The sequence below is a fragment of the Dama dama genome, chromosome 18 (assembly GCF_033118175.1).
Source record: "Dama dama isolate Ldn47 chromosome 18, ASM3311817v1, whole genome shotgun sequence".
Classification (NCBI taxonomy): domain Eukaryota; kingdom Metazoa; phylum Chordata; class Mammalia; order Artiodactyla; family Cervidae; genus Dama; species Dama dama.
The window spans coordinates 52,133,543-52,157,694 of NC_083698.1; the positions used below are offsets into that span (position 1 = coordinate 52,133,543).

Here is a 24,152-nt window from a genome sequence, read left to right on the forward strand (position 1 = left end):
GAGAAAAGTGGAGAGAAAAGCATGAACTAGGTCACTGTCCATAAGAAGGGACATAGATTTTCTACATTCATAACTGTTTATTACTGTTTTATATGTATGGAATGTTTAAAACATAGGTTTTATCCTTTCTCATTTTTAATATCAATAATCGAATTATGCTATATATCATCTTTAATGTAAATAAACATGTACATATTATGCTACTAATTATTAGACATTTCTACACTATTTCATGCCTGATTTATTTTACTATTCTGGTGATACTTAGGGGAAAATTACTGCTATAGGGGAAATTTACCACTATAATTGTTTTTTCACCCAAATTCTTCCTTCAAAATCTAACATTTATGTTTTAATTTCATGAAAAAGGTTAGTCCAGGTATTTCAGTCTTTATCCTCTGGATGGATACATGGAAATTACACCAACATGGTTTTTCTATAATATCAAGATTGAGAGGGTATTGATCTTGGTTCAGATGAAAAAAAGATCAAAGTATTACTAGCAAAGTTCTAACTTTGCTTTTCAGCTTGTATATTAAAAGGGAGTAAAAAAAAGATTAGTAACTAGAATAAATGATCTTCATACATTCGACAAATATTTATTGAATACCTACTATGTGCCAGGTACTGTTCTGAGTACTAGAGATACATCAATGGAAAAAAAAATGACAATCCCTGTCCTCATGTAGCTTACATTCTAATGGGAGGAAAACTAATATGTAATAAACATAAATATTAATAATCTTGAAAGACGATATATGCAATTGAGAATATAAAGAGCAGAGCAGAACAAGAAGAATAAGAAATAAAGACTACTTCATTGAGAAGATGATAAGCGATCAGATAAGCCTAACGTATTCCTGTTGTCAGCCTCAGACCGCACAACTGGTTAATGGGCAGTTCTCTAGTCGCCACAACAGAGGCCAACTCAGATGAGAGAGGAGAGGACAGACTTGACCAGGAAGCCTTCTCCCACTAGTACGATGACTCAGGGTGCTGGAGCAGTTGACCGGGGAAGATAGTGTTCTTCAAGAATATGTCTTCCACATTTCAGTGACCGGCGTTTTGAATGTTGTTACTGAATTCACTGATTTAGTTTCTTCAGCACTTCTCCACGTACCCCTTGTGAATTGGGAAGGTGTCCTATGTCTAACTGTCTATATCTGTTATCATAATATTACTCTGGATTAGGGTGTTGACTTCTGGCATGAATAAATCTGGGGGGAGAGAGCTCCATGCTGAACAAAGCAGCCACTGCAAATATTCTAAGGAAGTTCAAGATCTCCCCTTCTGTTTGCATTAGGTTTTCATGCTCCTCAGGTCCCCGGTACATTCTTGGGCTTGTTTCCCACAGGATCCGTCACTACTCACAAGGTCTCTGAGAGAAGGAGGGAGTACAGAATAGGTACAGATGAAAACACATTATTGGCAGTTTATCTTTGGCATCAACTCTTTTAGGGGCCCTTCCTGCTTTCTCTGGCTGTCCAAATCTCTGTATCCTATCTTTTAGATCCATCTTTGCTACTGAAGGACTGAGTTGCAATTTTGTCTTGGTGAAGGTGCAGTTGTGTTATTGTACCTATCATGATTTTATTTTCAAAATGTTCCAATTATCCTAACAATTGACTGTGCTGTGCTGTGTTTAATCACTCAGTCATGTCCAACTCTTTGCAACCCCAGGGACTGTAGCCCGCCAGGCTTCTCTAGGCAAGAATACTGGAGTGGGTTGCCATGCCCTCCTCCAGGGGATCTTCTCAACCTAGGGATCGAACCCCAGGTCTCCCACATTGCAGGCAGATTTTTTACCTCCTGAGCTACCAGGGAAGCCCAAGAATACTGGAGTGGGTAGGCTATCCCTTCTCCACGGAAACTTCCTGACCCAGGAATTGAATCAGGGTCTCCTGCATTGCAGGTGGATTCTTTACCAGCTGAGCTACCAGGGAAGCCCCAACAATAGATTATGAGTATTGTAATATTGAATAAGTTTATGTAAATTGATATCTGTGAGAAGAAAATATTCTTCATAAAATCAATGCCATATGCATATAAATTAAGCAAACCATTTTACATTGATGATTTGGAAAGACAGTAAATGTAATCTTTCAGGTTACTTCACTTTTGTTGCAAATAAGGAAAAAAGAAGACCTGAATGTATACAGTTTTGATCTTTCATATAAAACATTATTTTACATATTATAAACTCCAAACACATTAAACTATCAGTATTGTCCACAGATATATTTAAGTCATTACATTGCATACTCTGTTTTTTTTCATAACTGTCACCTCATCACTACCATTTTCATCTCAAGACTAATTGTCTCTTTTATGGGATCTAACCAACTAGTGTCCTTGGCAATGCAGTTTATTGTCCTTGCATTTACAATAATTGTTGGGGCAATTTGCCACATAGTGCAATTGGAAGACATTTTACCATCCCGGGTTTAAGTCTTAATAAACACCATCAATTTTATAATCAACAATATAGTTGTTAGGGTAGAGAAGATTAATGTCTCTTACCCTAAATAGCATCTAGATTCCCTTTCTAAAAAAAAAATCAGTAAATTTAAATTCATTGATTTATGAATTGGTAATCCCCGTGATGAATATAAATTAATTGTTTTATAGACCTAACAGGAGCAGAAGTAAAATCTCTATAAAATTTACATTAATGCTAGCCTGCTTGGTTATGTATACCTTCTCCTCCTCCCACCCCAAAGAAAATCTTCAGTTCAGTTCAGTTGCTCAGTCGTGTCTGACTCTTTGTGACCCCATGGGCTGCAGCATGCCAGGTCTCCCTGTCCATCTTAATAGCAGAGTATTGTTACTGAAGCATATATTTTCTCACTATCCATACTTTGATATAGTAAAAACCAGTGTAGAACAGTAGTGTAAAGCAGTGTTTCTTAAGCTTGGGTGCACATCGGAAGGGGAAAATTAAGGCACTCCCACCCAGATCCTCCTATAAGACCACAATTTCATTGGTTGGGGTTGGGTTGCAGTCACAGATTTTTAAAAAGCTCCTCAGCTGATTCTGACTTGCAACGAGTTGTGAATAGTATGAACAAAAGATGAAACACAGGTATTTTGAGCTGTAACTTTTAAAAATTTTTTGAAAATCACGTAGTCTCAATATCCACCAAAAGAGTAACACTATTAAACAAAGAAAAAATTAGCAAATAAAATAATTCTGTTGCAAATATGGCATGGGGGAATTTTTAAGCATTAACAGCAACATTAAGGACTGTGGGAATTAAGATACCAAAGGTAAGATTTACAAATAGGGCGTTTATTAAAGAAATTTTGCCCTATCATTCATGAGGACTTGGGAAAGAGAAAAAAAGACTCATTAAATTGCATGGTAAAGTTAATTTCCATTTAGAATGAAATAAGCTTTCAGAAAGTATTTACTTTTTGAAAAGTATATATTTTACAATTTGGAAAAATCAAACTTTTAAATATGGTATGTAATTAAAGGATATGATCTTATTAAAGGATATGATCTTTCAGTCTGATCTCTTTGCAAGCCCATGCACATGCACAGTTGCTATTGTCTTCCCTGGGTTTGAGTTATGGATCTTATTACAGTTGACCCTGTATGGATCCTGTATGAACCCTGTTATGGATCTTAATACAATGACAATATCAGGGGTGCTGACCCTCTTTGTAGTTGAAAATCTGAGTATAACTTATAGTTGGCCCTACATACACTCAGTTCCTCTGTATCCATAGTTCTGCATCATCAGAGTTAACTAACTGCAGTTCAGGCAGTACTATAGTATTTACTATTGAAAAAAAAGTTGGCATATAAATGGACTCATGCAGTTCAAACCTGTGTTGTTCAATGGTTAACTGTATTTTCTTCTATAGGATTCCATACTTCCCCAATCCTGAAAGGTATGGCTGTGATTTTAAATGGCCAGTTTTAATTTATCATTCTTCAGACAGTAAGCTCTGTGAAGGCAGAGTTGATTTAATCTGTTTGTGCTAGTGGTTTAATTTCTAGCATGATCTAGCATGATGCCTAGCACAAGTTAACTATCTGTTGAATGAATAAACATTAAATTTTGTCCAACATTATTCTAACTTAGCCTGATTTCCAATCTAAGTTATAATAATGTAGAAGGACAGAATTCTTTTAAAGCCACTCGATAGCTGTATTCTTCAGAATGTCAAGTGTAAAGTCTTGTGCCATCATGTTAAAAGTGTGGCAGAGATCCCCATCTTTGGCAGCATAACTGCATCCCTGCAGGATTTAGCTCTTTGTCTGACACCTTCATCAATCCCAGCCTGTGTCCCAACTTCTTCAGTCATCTGTTCCTTGTCTTTTAGTTCATATAGGCTCTCATGTTGTCCTTCCCAAACATCATACTGCTCTTCTAATTACAAACTATCTCAGTGAGCCCTTCACACTTCATCTTCTCAGGACTCCCTGGTAATGTATATCGCTTTACTTAATCAGGGATCCAAAAGCTTTCAACTGGGAGAGCCATCTTGGCACAGATGAGCTCCTCCTGCCTACTCCATCTCCTCCAGTGAAAGGCACCAGAGGAATAATACAGTGTTTGTACTCTAAGCTTCTTAAATCAGTTGGATTTCTTTTCTTGAATCTGTAGGTTTGTTTGCATCATCTCTGAATCTGCTTACAGCTACTCCAGTCTAGAAATTAGCTAGGACCAATAACTGGTGTATATTTTCTAGCATCACAGTATTGAAATTAACATGAACAAGAATATGAGATGTAGATAATTGCATGTGATAACTACATTTATAGAGATTATTTATTTTAAAAATAATATCACTTCCTATTTAAAGAATTTTAATCAAATAGATTCTATGTAGCGTATTGGCAAGTTAGCAAAGATCTTAAAGCTAATTTAAAAACTCTACTGCTTGGACATTATCCAAGTTAAGCACTCTGCACTCCAAAGGACACAGTCAGGACAGTGAAAACAGGAGAAAACACTTACAAATCATGTATCTAATAAGTGTCTTACTCAAAAGAACTCTTACAGATCAATACTAAAAAGACAGTCTAATCTGAAAATTAGCAAAGGATTTAAATAGGTATTTCTCTGGAGAAGATATATTAATGATCAATAAGCTGCAGTCTATGGCATAGCAAAAGAGTTGAACACAACTTAGCAATTGAACAACAACAACAAAGAGCATGAAAAAGAACTCAATATCATTAGCTACTGTGAAGTAAGTGAAGTGAAAGTCACTCAGTCATGTCCTGCTCTTTGCGACCCTATGGACTGTAGTCCATGGAATTCTCCAGGCCAGAATACTGGAGTGGGTAACCTTTCTCTTCTCCAGGGAATCTTCCCAACCCAGGGATCAAACCCAGGTCTCCCACATTGTAGGTGGATTCTTTACCAGCTGAGCAACAGGGGAAACCCAGTTACTATGAAAATGCAAATCAAAACCACAATGAGATGCCACTTTACACCCACTATAATGACAACAATCAATAAGAGAGATAATAGTAAGTGTTGGTGAGAATGTGGAGAAACTGAAATTATAGGATTATCATAAACCCAGCCATTTCACTTCTAGGTATCTAACCAGGGGAAATGAAGACACATGTCCATCCAAACACTACGTAAATATTCACAGAAGCACTGTCTACAAGAGCCAAAAGGTGGAAACAACTCAAATACCCATCAGCTGGTGAATGCATAAATAAAGTCAGTGTATCTATACAATGGAATACTATTCACCAATAAAAATGAAGTATTGATACATTCTGTAATGCTGATGAACCTCAAAAACATTTTCCTCCATAAAACAGGGAAGACGCAAAAAACACATACTGCATGATTCTCTTTAGTATGAAAAGTACAAAACAGGCAAATATATTAAGACAGAAATAAGATTAGTGGTTGCCTAGGACAAGGAAAGAGTGATTCTAACAGTCACATCCTTTTGGGGGGTTCTGGAAATGTTCTAAAATTAGATTAGGGTGGTAACTGCACAATTCTGTAAATTGAGCAGATCTGAATTAAACATTCAAAATGGGTGGATTTTGTGGTATGTAAATTTTATTTCAATAAAGCTGTTACCTTAAAAAATATATTACTAATTTTGTGTAGAGATACAAATATTTTATGATAAACAGATCTTGATTTCTGAGCTGCACTGCAGAATTTAGGGTTTATAAGTTTAGAAATAAGGGTCTATTTCTCCTAAAATTTAGTGGAGAAATAATAGTAAAAGCTTGTTTTGTTTTTTAGATAAGTCTAGAATAAAATGGAGAAGGAAATGGCAACCCACTCCAGTGTTCTTGCCTGGAGAATCCCAGGGACGGGGGAGTCTGGTGGGCTTCCGTCTATGGGGTCTCACAGAGTCGGACATGACTGAAGCGACTTAGCAGCAGCAGCAGCAGAATAAAACGAGAAGAAAATGAATATAGACTAGCATATAAAGTCCCAGAAGAAAAACTGTATTTCCCATACATGGTATGTGTATAAGCTTTAAAATATACTTGAATACCTTTCCATGACTTCTATAGCTAATTCTGTTGTGGGAATAAAGAATATAAGTTTAATTCCCTTCTTCATAGTATGTTTATTCAAGAACTGAACAGCTTTCACTTTATAACATTTTTCTTATTGTTTCAACAGGGAATGCAGACATTAATTTTGTCTTTTTGCAAAGTGTAAAGTGTTGATGTAATAATAATAGCTAATACTTACTGATTGCTTGCTGTATGCCAGACACTGAGCAGTTCAAATCCATTTCCTCACTCATGTGTTACACTGGCACAAACACTTACTCGGCTTACTTAATTGCACTCTTCTTTCTTGTGTCCTCTTTCATGGCCTTTCTCTGCTCTCTTTTTCTTTTTTCTACTCCACTACTCTTTCCCCACCCACCTTTAGAGCAAATTATTCAACTGTTGGCTACACTATTTGTTTCAGAGTTTTACTTTTTAAAAGCAAGTGTTTTGTTCACATTGTTCTGCCTTTGGCCAAAGACCAATTTGATATTACAGAAAAATATCAAATCAGATTTTGTGTTGAATTTTGAAATGTTCAACTGGTTTGTTTATATAGACCTGCCTTAAATCAAAGAAATGTGGGCTGAAGGGGAGGAGGTCTTTGAAAGTGAAGTGGTAGATTCCACAGGAGAGTAGAATCTTTTGTGAAAAAATCTGCAACAGAGGACAAAAGAAAGAAAATACTAGTTCACAAAAGGTGTGGGTGAAGGACTGGCAAAGCAAACCTATAACAGAAGATGTGGACATTTGTGAGTATGCCTCAGTGCATTGCATTAATAATTTGCGTATTAAGAAGTCACGAGTCTTCATGTTAATGAATCCCTAACTAGTCTCTGACACAATAGACTGAGCGTCCCTGGAGGAGTCATTATGGCCCATCATGTCAATGATCCGCATATTAATGACTCCCTTACAGGTTCATCAACAGGTAGCCTCATAGGCTTCCATTGAGTTCTTCTTCATTTGCTTTTTAAATGTACCTTCTCCTCCCTTCCTTTTGTAATACTATTGTGAAGAATTGACAAAAAGGTGCATTAAGATGATTTTAATGTGATGTAAGTTCACAAAAGCATTAAATTTAGAAATAATACGTTAAGACTTTCTGAGTGTGCCTATAAAACTTTTCAAAAGCAGTTACATACAAATCCAGTTTGATAATAGCATTATTATTTGGATTTTAACACAAACCATCCAATCTAATTTATCATATTTCTCTTTTCACTGATATATCAATTTATGCTATGATTAGCATAAGTAGAATAGCTAGTTTAAAAATGTTTGTGAAACTGAATTTCTTGAAAATGGAAATGAATTTCAATGGATTTCATACTATAAAGATTACTAAACACTTACTAAAACCATAAAACTAAAAAGCAGAAACTGCTAAGATATAGAATTTAAAAATACAAATGAATTTTAAACTAAGAGAAAAAGCAAGACAATAAACAAATGGTCCTAGGATTTAAAAAAAATAATTTCATAACTTTTAAATTTAACATTTAGTTAAAAGCAATCATGGGAAGGCAGTACTTTAATATTTCTAACTTGATTTGGCTTGCCCTGGCTTTTGTTGGTCCTAATTGTTATATTATTATATATGAAATGCCGGGCCGGATGAAGCACAAGCTGGAATCAAGACTGCCAGGAAAAATATCAATAACCTCAGATATGCAGATGACACCACCCTTATGGCAGAATGTGAAGAAGAACTAAAGAGCCTCTTGATGAAAGTGAAAGAGGAGAGTGAAAAAGTTGGCTTAAAGCTCAAGATTCAGAACACTAAAATCATGGCATTTGGTCCCATCACTTCACAGCAAACAGATGGAGAAACAATGGAAACAGTGACAGAAACAATGGAAACAGTGACAGAACAATGGAAACGGTGACACCAAAATCACCGCAGATGGTGACTGCAGCCATGAAATTAAAAGACACTTGCTCCTTGGAAGAAAAGCTATGACCAACCTAGACAGTATATTAAAAAGGAGAGACATTAGTTTGCTGACAAAAGTCTGTCTAGTTAAAGCTATGGTTTTTCCAGTGGTCATGTATGGATGCGAGAGTTGGACCATAAATAAAGCTGAATGCTGAAGAATTGATGCTTTTGAACTGTGGTGTTAGAGAAGACTCTCGAGAGTCCCTTGGACTGCAAGGAGATCCAACCAGTCAATTCTAAAGGAAATCAGTCCTGAATATTCATTGGAAGGATTGATACTGAAGCTGAAGCTCCAATACTTTGGCCACCTGATGCGAAGAACTGACTCATTGGAAAAGACCCTCATGCTGGGAAAGATTGAAGGCAGGAGGAGAAGGGGACGACAGAGGATGAGATGGTTGATTGGCATCAGCGACTCAATGGACATGAGTTTCAGCATGCTCTGGGAGTTGGTAAACAGGGGAGCCTGGCATGCTGCAGTCTATGGAGTTGCAAAGAGTCATATGTGACTGAGTGACTGAACTGAACTGAATTATTTAAGATATCTGGTGAATTTTTTACAAACATAAAAGGTATAATCTCCTATATGAAATACTGTAGAACTGCTCTACTAGTACTTATATTGAATGTGTACATCATTTCACTTGATTTACTCTATAGATAAAGGGAAAGGTATTGATATATGCTTGAAACTCTCAAGAGGCAGGACTGGGACAAAGGCTGGGGGAGAGTTGTAGAAGCTTGGCACTCTGCCCCCCATTAAAAAGAAAAGAACAACCACATGCAAACAATACTATCTTGGAAAACAATATGGGGCACAGATGCTCAGGGGAGTGGCTGCCACCCTAAGTTCAGCAACAGATCCTTTTTGGAGGTGAGGTGTCACTTCCGAAAGATTTGATTTCATAGTTTGGAAGTCTCATGCTCCTTTGCTTTCCTTCCTGCTCGCAGCCCTTCCAAATACAATCTTTCCACATACACACCGGGAATATCAATTTACATTTTAAATTGTCTTTTTCTTAAAACAGTTTTCAAAACAATATGTAACACAAGTTCTGTAGAGCTTGGATGTCAAAGCTCAGTACTGAACAAACCAAGTATCTTAGTGATACTTACATGTAGCTTTCACAGAGAAAACAGGTTTAATCAGGATTTCCTTAATTGCAATTAGTTGGCTCACAGTCATGACTCTGTGATAATGACTTTTTACACAACCACAAACAAATCAGTAATAAATAAAGCCTGAGAATTAGTATCCTTAGGAAAAAGCAGATAGTAATAATTCTCTGATAATATTTGAAAGGTGGATGAAGTATAAAGTTCTTAGAAATCACTTTGTAGGGGAACGTGGAGAATCAGAATGTCAGAATTCTAAAGTAGGAAGAGTCTCAGCTGGACAATCACTAACTTTTTGTCATCCATGGATGACAATTGCTTCCATTAAGAGCAGAGGTAAAACAAGGACTTTAGACCCAAGAAAGTTAAAATTTTTTTCTGATATCTCTCTGATGTACATTCTTTAGTTTTTTCTCCATCACTTAAAAACATTTATATTTCTCTCTTGCTAGAATATAATTGGCAGACTGTGGCAGAATAGTCCCTTGGGCCAGGTTTACCTATAATTTTTTTTTTTCCATTTAAAATTCATGGATTCTTGTTGTAATTGCATTGCTCCCAAAGCAACCTACAATATTTTTGTTGTTCACATGTGAACTTTCAAGATTTGACTTAAATACAGACTAGATTCTCACATTTTGGTATTCCTTTTGAAGACTCTCTAAGGAGATCTCATCTCTACAAAATTGCACATGATGCCCAGATTCGATCACAGAATTAAATCCAAATAATTTTTTTCTCTCTAATCCCTGTGGGATGGGGTGAGCAAGAAAAAAATAGTACCCACCACTTTGACATGACAAAGCAGATTTGAAAATAGCAATCCTTGGGCAGAAGACAGAATTAGGAAATGAAGCAACTTTGGAAAAGAAACTTACCAAAGAATTCTTCAACAGGTTATGTTTTTCAGTTGCTTCTTTCTCTGCTATTGAAATTTCTTGCATCAAGAAGGCATGGCACCATCATTGTCAGTATGTTTTCAAGATCATGGACTGAGGCAATAGGCAGTGTACTGAATTTAGTAAAAGAAATACAGAAGATTTTTGGGAACACAGCAATTCAGCTTTATAGAAAACAGGAAAGTGACTCAATAAAACCATCTGGTCACTAATGTGGTAGTATATACTTAGTTACCTGAATACTTAAGCAATTCACTAGAGTTTACTCAAGGGTCTTATGGTTTACCATGGTTTATGGTTACATTTTAAAAGTAATAAATTAACTTATATCATATGTGTTATCCAATATATTTGCTCATCCCCATCACTTGTAGATATTGGTAATGTTTTCTCATTATTTGTGAAGTTTTATCTGGACAAAGTAAAATAATGGGGGAACAAATTATTGTATAATCTTCATTATAAATAATACAAGACTAGTTGACAAGTTGTAGTGGTAGGATTTCTGTAGGTATTAAATTTGAAATGCTCACTATAAGATTTAATTGAGAATTTATCTTTGTATTGCAATGTCAATAGTTATTTCTATTGATCCTTCTAGCATTTATATGTCTTTTGACAACAAATTTAAAAAATTTCCAAATCATATTTCAAAACCATATTTATGGGATAGTATTAGTTATATAAATATGCAATCTTAAAGCAGAAGGCATCCTACTTAATATCAAAACTGAGAAAGGCAAATTTTCTCTATTTTGAACAATAAAGGAGTTGATAGGTAGTGGCTGCCAGGATGCATAGAGAACGGTCACTAGGCTCAATCTGGACTCAGCAAGGAAACCCCTTGATCTGTTATCAGTGTTTGCCATGGATGCTAGAGAGGGAGGCCAGCATGAGAGTATTGTATTTGATATCCCTAATCTAATCCGGAGCTTTCACTTTGAAGATAAGGAATGTGATGCCCACAAAAACCATGTTCTTCAGCATATTAATTATTAGTCCCCAAGTTCAGCATCTTAAGGAAATACAAAGTCACTTAAAAATGTTTATGTTTTCTCTTGGAGATTATTTTTGCTTCATTCAATCCTTTATTGATGCAGAACTGTCTTCACTTTGTTTTCCTTTCCAGCGTTATCGTCAAGGAACTGAATTTAATGCATGTTTTCATCCTGAACTCCTTCTGGCATTGTGCCTTTAACCTTTTTTTCCTTAGACACTTTTGTTCACAATTAGACATTTATTGCTCTAATTGTCTTTCCTTTGATCAAATATTTCTTTTCTGTTTTCAGTTTTATTCCTGATCTAAAGAAGACTACTGGTGTTGTAACACCAAAGGATTAGATACTGAGCCCTTGTAGTTGGTTAATGTATTATTAACTTCACCTCTCATTAAGTACAAGTTTCTGCTCTCCTCCCTCCTCCAAATCATAAATGGCTGTAAATGTCAGAACACAAGAAAGTCCATTTTTAGAGAAATATCACAATAAGATTATGAAAATAAACAACATATAATGCGTAATTATTTATTTCAGGAAAACCTTTTCAATTTAAGTATCCACTTAGCAATGCCAATTCTAATACTAAAACATTCTTCTTAAGTGTCTTTTAAAAACTCTTAAATGTAATGGCACATATTATTTCTAACTTAAAAGCTCTCCATTCATTTATTTTCCTTTCTTCCTTTAGGGAAGGAAGGTAAAGGAAATCAAATGAGAGCAGCAGCTTTGAACAAAGAGGCAGACTTAACATACTTTTTGAGGAGTTCAATATTGACTTTTTAGCTGCTTATCAGAACAAGAGGTGATGCCTAAGAATTCCAAGTTGGTTATCTTTAGTCAGTGCTGAGTACTTTCAAGAAGAGTTGTTAAAGAGACACAAATGCAACATTCATGATTCATTTTGGAAATGATCCTTTTTTTATGCCAACTTTTTGATTCCTCTTGGAACAGAGTTACACTTCTACTACCTACAACCTAATCCTGACATTTACCCTGACTGGTTGGATAATTCCATCACATTAGACAGATTGTGTGGAACAGGTTTCACTCATATTTTAAGAGATATATGAGCTTTTAGCACAATAGCATTACAGAAACTCAGGAAAAATGATATTACTACTTATCCTAAAACTACTACATTTTGGCAGTGTTAAAATTAACCATAACTCTAAAAGCCTAGGTGCCACATACCTAGAAACTGCAGGAATATTAACAGGGTGCATAGATTCTGACACTGAATAAATCAATTGGGTAATAACAGAAAGTGTGAATTAGCATTCCCATGCAAACTGTATTTGGTGGAGACATTTTTAAATAGAAAGGTACTTTCACTGATGATCTAGTGATCTTTCTTTGGAGGGTGGCCCTCTGATAGTAAAGGTGTATTTTTTAAAAAACTAAGCAAGTATGTTATCATGGGCTGCCAGTTTTACACTTGAAAGTAACTTGTGGGAAAAAAGGTATCTTGTGGATTAAAGACATGAGAGAATGGAGTAAACCTTAAAAAATGTATAGATAATTGCAAGTAAAAGGAGAAGCATGGGAATTGGTTACTGCAGCAGTGGAGAACTAATGATCAGCATGGTGTTTACTACATGTCACTAATAATGATAATAACAATAGTGATAATAATAATAATACATTTATTAGACTTTTCCACATATTGAGAATTATGTTAAATAATTGCCCTGTGTATAAGGACTAGGCAACAATTGGAGCAAGATGAGACACAGAGAGGTTAAGTGTTGCATTGAGGTTAAGGCTTGTTGGAGGTTGCATGGCTAGTAAGTGACTTAGTAATTGGTAAGTAACAGGAAAGACAGATTTGAATCCAGGTCTTTCTGCTCTTTTTCACTATGAACTGACTAAAATAAAAGCCAGGAAACTAGGCATAATCTACTGATGCACTGTTCAGGCACGCATACCCAAGAGTAGAAAGGAAGGCTGAAAAGTGTTTACATGAGCACCCGAGGAGCTGATTACCCAGCCCGGAAGACATCAGAAATCAGCCAGCTGACTAATTAGAACTTATGGCATAGAGTGGGTGCTCAACAATGACCTGTCTTATGATTAAATAATACTAATGACTGACTATAGTATATACTTAAGGTACGCTAGTAATGAAGTATCCCTCCACAAATGACATATCTTTTTGACTTTTTAATTTCTAAATTTATACTAGATTTAATTTTTTTTGTTTAATTATTTAAGCCCATAGTTAAAAACTTTGCCTTTTAACTTTGGAGGCGGAGGTACTTCAAACATTAAAAGACACAAAAATACACATGCTTTATTAGAATTTTTATGACACTACTTTTAATGAGGAAAGAAAAGAAGAACAATGTTATGATAATGCTGATAAGAGGTAGACAGAAAGGAAGCCTAGAAAGGACACTGTGCATTTATTCAGCACAATGTCAGACACTGTTAACCACGAGGAAGAGCAGTTAGAAACTCCCCTGCTCAAAACGGACTCAGGGAAAAGAAAATCTCTTTAACAAGTGGTGCTGGGAAAACTGGTCAACCATGTGTAAAAGATTGAAACTATAACATTTTCTAGCACCATACACAAAAATAAACTCAAAATGGATTAAAGATCTAAAAATGTAAGACCAGAAACTATAAAACTCGTATAGGAAAACATAGGCAGAACACTCTCTGACATAAATCACAGCAAGATCCTCTATGACTCATTTCCCAAAGTAATGAAAATAAAAACAACAATAAACAAATGGGACCTAATTAAACTTAAAATCTCTTGCACAATGAAGGAAACTATAAGCAAGGTGAAAAGGCAGCCTTCAGAACAGAAAAAAAATAATAGCAAATGAAACTACTGATGAAGAATTAATCTCCAAAATATACAAGCAGCTCATGCAGTTCAATACCAGAAAAATGAACAATCCACTCAAAAGTGGGTCAAAGAACTAAAAGACATTTCTCCAAAGAAGACATACAGATGGCTAATAAACACATGAAAAGATGCTCAACATCTCTCATTATTAGAGAAGTGCAAATCAAAACCACAATGAGGTATCATCTCATGCTGGTCAGAATGGCCGCCTTCAAAAAGTCTACAAACAATAGATGCTGGAGAGGGTGTGGAGAAAAGGGAACCCTCTTACACTGTTTGTTGGAATGCAAACTGGTTCAGCCACTTGGAGAACAGTGCAGAGATTTCTTAAAAAATTAAATAGAACTGCCATATGATTCAGCAGTCCCACTGCTGGGCATACACACCAAGGAAACTAGAATTGAAAGAGACACATGTACCCCAGTGTTCACTGCACCTCTGTTTACAACAGCTAGGACATGGAAGCAATCTAGACATCCATTGGCAGACAAATGGATAAGGAAGTTGTGGTACATATACATAATGGAATATTAGTCAGCTATAAAAAGGAACGCTTTTGAGTCCGCTCTAATGAGGGGGATGAAACTGGAGTCTATTAAACAGAATGAAGTAAGTCAGAAAGAGAAACAGCAATACAGTACATTAATGCATATATATGGAATTTAGAAAGATGGTAATGACGATCCTATATGCAAGGCAGCAAAAGAGACACAGATGTAAAGAACAGACTTTTGGACTCTGTGGGAGAAGGTGAGGGTGAGATGATTTGAGAGAATAGCATTAAAACATGTATGCCACCACATGTAAAATAGATAACCAGTGTAAGTTCAATGCATGAAGTAGGTCACTCAAAGCCGGTGCTCTGGGACAACCCAGAGGGATGGGGTGGGGTGGGAGGTGGAAGGAGTGTCCAGGATGGGGGGACATATGTGCATCCGTGGCTGATTCAAGGCGACGTATGGCAAAAACCACCACAATACTGTAAAGTAATTATCCTCCAAGTAAAATAAATAAATTACTTAAAAAGTACTCAGAATATAAAGGGGAGACTAGAAATTTTCTCTAACATATTTCATTTCTACCATGAATGTATATAGTTCTGGGGCCTATCATCATCATCAACCATAAAGTTCTTTGCCGTTATTTTCAAATTTTCTAAAGTTGTTTTAGTTAAACCCTTTAAATGTAATTGGTCATAAAACAGATATTTTGGGTTTTGGAGTGGGATTTTATCTATACACACCCTGTAATTTAGACCAGAGAGCAAACCATTTGTCTGAATATATTACCTGAAACTAGAATTTAACAATTTAGATATTTTAAATGATACAATAAACATCTGTAAAACAAAACAACTTATCATTTCCTCATTCTTTTCCTCTGACTCACCCCACTTTTATGTAATCATAATCTTGAAAATCAAGCTTTCTTGTATAAGAATTATATCCTATGTATTCCTTGATAAATGTATTTAGATTATTTCAATAGCTTTTAGCACAATAAAAAAGAAACTACTCTGATGCAATGTTTTAGCACTGTTCATTTAATATTATATGTTGCTAAGATTTATCCATATTACTGTATGTCTCTGTGTATTTTAAATCAATTTTGAGTGCTATATATATTTCTCTTGTTGTAATACCAAGTTTTACGTCTACTCTTCCATTGATAAACATTGGGATTGGTTCAATTTTATGTAGTTGATGGCGATCAACTATCAACTGATAAAACTGACAGTCAATTTTATCAATTGAATAAGTAAAAAATTAAGTAAGTATAAAATAGCATCCCCTTGTGGTCTTGATTTGCATTTCTCTGTTTTTTAACAATGCTGACCATCCTTTATATGCTTATTGACTATGTGCATTTTCTCTCCTGTGAAATGTCTGCCCCTCTCTCCTGATTCTATTGAAATGTTTGTGCTTTCTTATTGAATTGTAGAAGTTCTTTATATTTCTTGACATTTATTTTGTGTTGATGTTGTATAATGTAAACATCTTCTTCCAGTTTAGTTATATTTTTCTGTTATAAAGAGGTCTTTCAATGAACAGAAGTTTTAAATTTTAGTAGAGCTAAACTGATAATCTGTTTTTATATAGTTTTTTTTTTCCTTCTTTAAGAAAACATTTTCTACTCTGAGGTCTGAAAAATATTCATATATTCTACTAAGAATCTCAAGGTTTTTGACATGTAAAGTCCTAATGCACCTGGAATTGATTATTGAATATTTGTTGTGCTAAATTCACTTTTTTCCCATGAGGGTAGGCATTTTCCCTATCTCCGTTTACTGAGAAGTCCCTTATTTCACTGATGTCTGACATGCTACTTTTATCAAATACCAAAGTTCTAGATATGTGCGGATCTGTTTCTAAGCTCTCAACACCTTCCTGTCTCAGTGCCAATATAATTGTCTTAATAACTATATCCTCATAAGAAGTATTGAAACTACATAGAGGTGCTTCCTCTACTATCTCTCAGAAGTAGACCAGCTATTTTTAGTCCTTTATTCTTCTCTTTAGAATCACATATTCAAATTTTGTGAAAACATGTTTTGAAATGTTGATTAGAAGTGAATTTGTAGATCAAATTTGGAGATACTATCTTCGTAATTTTCCTATCTATGAACCTGGTATATCTCTCAATATTTTTTAGGTCTTTAATACATATTGATGCAATTCTATTCTTTTCCTTGTAGGAGTTTTACACATTTTGTATTAGTTTTTTAAACAAATATTTGATATAATACTTAACTTTCATCTATTTTGGATTCTTTTTCTTGTATTTACCCCTAAATCTAAGATTTCCCTCCTATATTTCTGTCTTTACATGTTTTTGTAAGATATCAAAATAGTAATATCCATTTTGATACCTATTTATCCTCACAGTGAGTTAAAAGCAAGTTCCTTTCCTTTTGATGAAATTACTTTAAAAATTTAAGCATTCTAAAGAATTTAATAAGAAAAATGATTAATAACATTTTGTTTAGGCAAAAACATAAAACTTTAATGATATTTTCCTCTACAAAGGAGATTTTCAATATTGTTATCAGATGAAAGATAAAGAAAGAATACTTAAATGCTGTTTAATGGTTTATGTATTTTTAAGAGTACATAGATTTTCTGGACATGGAGAAAGAAAAATGTGTCAACTTGCAGTTGGATTTCACAAAAATGAATCTTAGTATAATTATAGACCTGATTAAACAATATATATTATAGATTAAAACAGTATTACTTATGGTAATATAATATTTTCTAATGAAATTGTCCATGTAAAAACACTATTTTCATTTCTGGGCCCACTGCAAGGTAGCAAATAGTTTTGGCAAAGCTAAAACTGAGCATCATAAATGTATACAAAGCTGCATTACTTCTTACATGGTCAAGACAGAAGAATTTGTCATTTTCTTGTGATTTGTCAAAACAAGATTAGCCCTCTGGGGATTTGGATCAACACTGTTCATGCAATGAAAACTAGGTTCTATTACACAAATTCATCAGTCATTGTGAACTCTCTGGATTTCTTTTACTGCAGAAAAATCATTGAGAAAAGCCAGTAGGAGAAAATTCCGCTGAGACAGTACAAGAAAATGTGAATATTGGTTCAATCATTTCTGACAGGCTGACTTGTGACATAACTATACATAAAGTGAGCTTTTCACTAACTATTTTCTTGCTATTGTGGACAAATCTAAATTCTTATGATTCCACAAATACACCTATAAACAGATTACACTTGAAAGAAAAAAGTCTTTCTCAATAAGTATGCAGAATATGAGAGAAAAGCAAGTATAATCTGAATTATTTTAAAGAAAAAAAAATATATGTTTCCATATGAATGACCAAAATCTTGACTGTGAAACGGGCTTTTGGCGATACACACATGAAGTCTTTAAACTGGGTATAAATTTAGCTGCCTTTTAATTTCTATCTAGTTTGTTTGTTTTCTCCTTTTCTGGAGAGAGAGAGTTAACATTATGTCAGTTCAACTGGAAGAGTTTTGAGTAAAATGGAAAACAAAAAAATTAATAATTGGAACATTAGAAAGTAATTTCAATGACCATAATGGACTGTCAGTTCATAAAACTTCATCATTTAAAACAAGAGAGAAATATTTGGACTTTCAAAGTGACAATTATGGGATAATCTATATTTATATATATTTTTCCTTTGTATGTTTTAATATGAGTAAAATAATTTTATTTGAATTATGGTATTGTGTAAATAATTTTTACATTTTTTACAACTAATATACATTATTGCATCATTCTAAGAGATCATTTTAATGAAAAAACATACAAAGTAATGCAAGAAAATGTGAAAAGTTATATAATATTTGTTTAGCTTGTAACTGGTTTGAATTTCCTATAATAAAAATGCTATACATTTTTAGTCCCTGAAAAAGCATAACATTTTGTTGTAAATTTAACAGTAAAGAAGAATCATCGGTAACATCAGATGAGAATAACTTTGAGAATTCAAAGGTTACAGGTAATACTTCTTTAATTTTTAAACAGAATATATTTCTTTTGTTGAAGCCTACAACTAGAACAATCTTACATAGGTACAATTATCTTAACTTTTCAGATACCTATATCCCAACAATTGTTTGTTCTCATGAGGACAAGGAAGACTTGGAAACCAGTAATCAAAATGTAAAAGATGTAAACAGGGAACAGGATGAACGTAATGAAAAAGAATTAGAGCCGATGGTGAGTATTCTGGTTGCCAAGGTATTAGAGAAGATGAATCCATTTATGCTTCAAAGATGCTGCAATGTCTGCTTTTCAACAGCTTCAACTAATATAATTTGCAAATGTGAAAGCATAGACCATTCTGTCCTTGCGTCTCTGGCTTCATCAACAAGGCTAGTGATTTGATTTCAGTATGTTAGTTACTTCAGGTCTCTGCAGTGGCAAATTAATGACATTCATTTCTTATCTCTTTACCAGCGGCTCTGAGTAACAGTTTGTAGGAATTACAGAAGAGGTAGCGCTATCCTGATGTGCATTTCTAATCTTTGTGACAAGTGTACAGTTATCATAAACTCGTCTGTAAAATGAGAGGGCTGGACTGGATGATTGTTAGGGTTCTGTCCAGCTCTACAAGTCTGATTCTTGCATTTAGCAGCTTTTTTTTTTTTTTTAACTTACTTCCATTTTTGTGAGAATCTCTAAGTTCCATATCATTGGAAAGTATTAAATTACCAAATGAGGATAAAATAGCTTGTGCCATAATTTTTAAACAGGAAACAAATTCAGAACTGTACAATTTAGTATTAAATTTGTTATCATAAATTTCACACTTCATGAACATTCAATCTATTTGGGATTTTTAGGGGGATGGTTTAGATAGCATTTTTATCACAAAGGAAGAAATAGGAGTAAATGAGTCACATAATGCAATTTATCCTTTACTGTATTTGGTTGGAGCTCATATCATTAGGATACATGGATTCATAATCATCGAAGATTAAAATGACATTTGCCTCTTCAAGTGTCAGTGCTGAAACAGAAAAGAAATAGAGCTCATCTCTTTCCCCACACATTCTACCCTTTCTGTAGTGATATGGAAGCTGCATCACTAAAGTATGCAATTTACTTTGCTCCAACTTTAAGAAACTACAAAGTTGTCACCCACTGTGAGAATTCTCACCAGCTGAAAGTTAACACAGCCATTTTTTTCAAACCACAGAATATAATGAAAGGACTCTGAAAAATCACATACTTCACCAATACACCTCATTACAATGAGCAGGCGCAAATATAAAGTTTGTTTAGAAGTTACTGAGATTGTACGTCCAATAAATGAACAGGGAGCTGTAATTTAGATGCTAATTTGCTCCATGCTGACGTTAATGCATAAAACAATGAAGCTCTATAATAGATGGAAATACAACCAAATCTGTGGAACCCACAGGCGTTGGCTTACAAGACAGCTGTGCAGTTGACAAGTAACATGAGCCTTATGTGAGAAGAAGGGGAAAACGTAAGATTTGCATATAATTATTGAGATCATGCAAATGTCAGTTATGAGGAGAAAAAAAAAACACAGGCATCTCACTGTTAAATCCTGACAGTTGGCATCACTGAAGAGCTCAAATACATTTGAGTACCAGTTGGCAGAGGGTCATTAAAACAGAATTTGCAGAGACATTAACTCCCTCACTTTTCTTTGAGTGACGTTTTGCTATTAATAGTTTGCAGAGGCTTTGCAGAAAACATATTAATAAGAGATACTATAATAGGGGCACCTACAGCAAGTGTAAAATGCAGCAAGGGGCATCCAGGAAGCTGCTCTCTAATTGATTAGCATGGAGCTATCAATGTGTATATCCTAAGTGAGGAGAAAGTGCCATGACAAGCAAGAATAGTTGAATAATACAATGTGATATTTGGAAGCTGGGAAGGAGAATTATTAATTTTGGCCCCTTTTCTTATTAAACTCATTCCTAAGTCATAGCCTACAAGAATCTCCCCCAAACATTCCTCTTTCAGAATTTGTGCAAAATCTACAAATGAAATGAATCAAGGAAATCTATCAGATAATCACTAGCCAAATTAATGAAAACTATCTAACTTGCTTTGTATGTTTAAACACAATAAAAAGCATTATTTTTGTTGTTTTTATCCCTTAAGATAAACCAACACTTGCTAAGAAGTACTGCTTCTGGAGATGAAAAGAATACAGTCAATTTTCCAAATAAAGCTGAGAGGTTAGAGAAGAAGCAAATCCATGGTGATGTATACACTGAGTTGTTTAAAAGGCCTTTGTCTTCAAGTTCATCAGCAGAAAGATCCTTAAAGGGAGATTTTTACCACAAGGAAAAATATTTCTCAGGAAATGAGCATACTTATCAACCTTCAGAGGAATTTACTTCAGATACAGGAGAAATCAAGCCATCACTGGGAAATACTAGTAGTGATGAAGTAGTACAATTACATGTTAGCAGCAAAGAAGTACTGGACAATAATGCTAATCCAGCCAAAGGGAGAGGCAGAGTGCAAATGTCTTGTCCCTCTGCAGACCAACTAATGGCAGACAACCTTAACAAAAAACTTGAAGGAGAAGCTAAAGAAATTGAAGTAAAAGATTGGGAATGTTTAAGAGATGACTTTCGCTTGGATTTCCACTCAGGAAAATTGATAGAAAAAGGATCTTCCAAGAAAGATTATGGCAATAGAAAGAATGAGGAGGAGGAGCAAAGAATATATTTAGGTGTTAATGAAAAACAAAGCAAAAGTTTTCAATCAGTCTTACATGACCAAGAAAGAAAGATGAGCCACTCTGAAATAAGTGTGGAAGGGATGGGAGCCAGTAACAGAGACCTAACTGCTCTGCCGAGTAAAGACACCACAATTCACGACCAGTCAATCAGAGCAGATACGTTTCATTCACCAAGGACAAATCTAAGCCTGGAGGAAACTGTGTCAGCGACCTCAGACTGTGATCTCTCGGCTAGCAAAGGCACTAGTCTAGGAGGGATGCCTGGTCAAGCTGGTTCACCAAGAAATGGAAATGTTTTGAGGAATAAGTACCTTTTCCAAGCTGAAGAAGAAAAATCAGTTTGGATTAATCCTGAAGATCAGAATAAGAACACACAGCATAAACAAAGTTGGAATGTTCTGGAAAGTCAGGAAAGAGCAAGAGGGAGTAAGACAACTATAACAGAGCAGTCCAAAGAACAAGCAGATTATGAAGACATGTGGGGAAAAAGAGATGATACAAGGAGCTTGAAAGTTAATCCTACACAAGAATTGTTTACCTGCCAAGAAACAGCAAGCTGTGAACTGTCTTCTCTAGCTGATCATGGTATTACTGAGAAAGCAGAAGCAGGTACAGCTTATATGATTAAGACAACATCAGAAAGTACTCTAGAATGCATGTCTGCTAGAGAAAAAGCAATAATTGCTACGCTACCTCAAGAGACAGCACGAAGTGACAGGCCCATCGAGGTAAAGGAAACAGCGTTTGATCCACATGAAGGGAGAAATGATGATTCACATGATACCCTTTGTCAACGAGATACAGTAGGTGTAATCTATGACAATGATTTTGAAAAGGAGTCATGTTCAGGTATTTGTAATGTACATGTAGATGAAAAGGAGAAGGAAGAAACCATAGCTATATACAATCCTGGGAAGACACATGACAAGAAGAAATGTGTCATTGGGAATACAACATCTGTAGAAGAATCCTCACAGGTCATTACAGACAATCAAAAAGCAGCCTCAAAACTAGATATACATTTGGGAATGTTACCAACAGACAAAAAAATACTTCCAGAAAATAGAGATCATGAGCAGGTCCAAGAATTATCAAAGAGAACAAATATAGACGTCATTATTCATTCTTCTTTAAACTCAGACACTAATAGAACTTCTCAGAATGGCTCTCAGGTTTCCAATCACCATGCTAAAAGTTCGGTGTCATCTCACGAACAGGCCACTACTATAGAGCATGCAACTACTACCATGACGCTCCAATCTACTTCTAAGTCAGAATATAATTGTAATCCAACAAGTGAAATCCAGGGTACTGAAAAGCACTCTCATCCTGTATCTCCACTGGAAGAAGTTTCTAAAAGTTCAGGAATAGTGACATCAGGTAGTACAAAGGAAAGATGTATAGGCCAGATTGTCAAACAAGGAGAATGCAGTGTGGAGAAACCTCTAGGGCCAACGATTTTAATCAGTGAAGCTTCTGAGAACATAGAAGGGGTAAGGCATGAAAATGAAGGATTAATAAACTCTGGACAATCACTGTACTCTTCAGGCGACAAGGAATCTGACAGCCCTGCTTCTGATAGTCTCCCTGCCCAGGAAAGTCAATCTCAAAGTGAATCTCTGCTTTCAAAATACATCAACTCTAAAGTACCTTACTTCCTTTTGTTTCTGATATTTCTTGTAACCATCTATCAGTATGACTTAATGATTGGCTTGGCATTCTAACTTTTTTCATTGTACTGGCTATGCTGGGAAGGGGGAAGACAAAAAGAGTCTGTCAAAAAGAAGTAACCTCAGCACTATTATTACTCTCTTAAAAGATAAGCTATTTAGCCCCAAACATTTGGATTCGTGAAAGAGACTATTCATTGTTCAAAGAGCCAGTGCAGTTTTTCTCTTGAAGGATCATTTAAAAAGGAATGCGTATGAAGTTTGCTCCTTCATATAAGTAATTATTCTATATAGGACCATTATATTTGGATCATTAAATACCTATATGAATATGAGATCTGAAGCACGTCAAGTTGAAATTAGGTACAGCTGTTGCTCCTTAGCAGGCTATGAAGTTTCAATGCTTCATGTCTCTTCACTACTTAAAGTGCCATTTCTTGTATTCATTTCTTTTGCAGTAAAGCTTCATTTTTTTCCCTGAGCGTATTTTTCCCTCTGTGATTTTTAAAAATAGATAAAACACGGACAATGACAGAGGACTTTTTTTGGTCTTTGAATATTGACCATGAAATTTGCATTTACCACTGTATCATTTATCAGCACATTTTGATAAATCAAATCTTTCAACTTTAAGTTCATATTTTTAAGAACAACATCCAAGCGTATATTTAAGTTGAAGAAACACATTGTGTACCTGAACAACAATACACATATATATGTTTTATCTCCTGCATACCTACAAAGTCAGGGCATTTGTAAGCCAAATTTGCCAAAGACCGAAACAATTAAAAGATGATCTTTCAGTTTTACAAAATTTGGGGGATGGCCTTTCTTTAAGCAATATTTTTTCTCTTTTAAAGGAAGATTGTATAACACAGTTGAACAACTTTGACGTCAACTATTATTCAGAGTTGGAAATTTAAATTAAAAGTTCTACAAGCATTGCTTCAG

General features: G+C 35.0%; 1 protein-coding gene across 1 annotated transcript in view; it reads left to right on the forward strand.

Annotated features, from left to right (window-relative positions):
- Positions 1–23,255, forward strand: part of PPP1R3A (protein phosphatase 1 regulatory subunit 3A) — a 38,094-nt gene extending 14,839 nt beyond the window's left edge. The window contains exons 2-4 of the mRNA XM_061166346.1: positions 18,737–18,795; positions 18,892–19,016; positions 20,943–23,255. Of these exons, the coding sequence (XP_061022329.1) occupies positions 18,737–18,795; positions 18,892–19,016; positions 20,943–23,255 (2,497 nt within the window). The remainder of the gene's footprint in view (positions 1–18,736; positions 18,796–18,891; positions 19,017–20,942) is intronic.
- Positions 23,256–24,152: the final 897 nt, after the last annotated feature.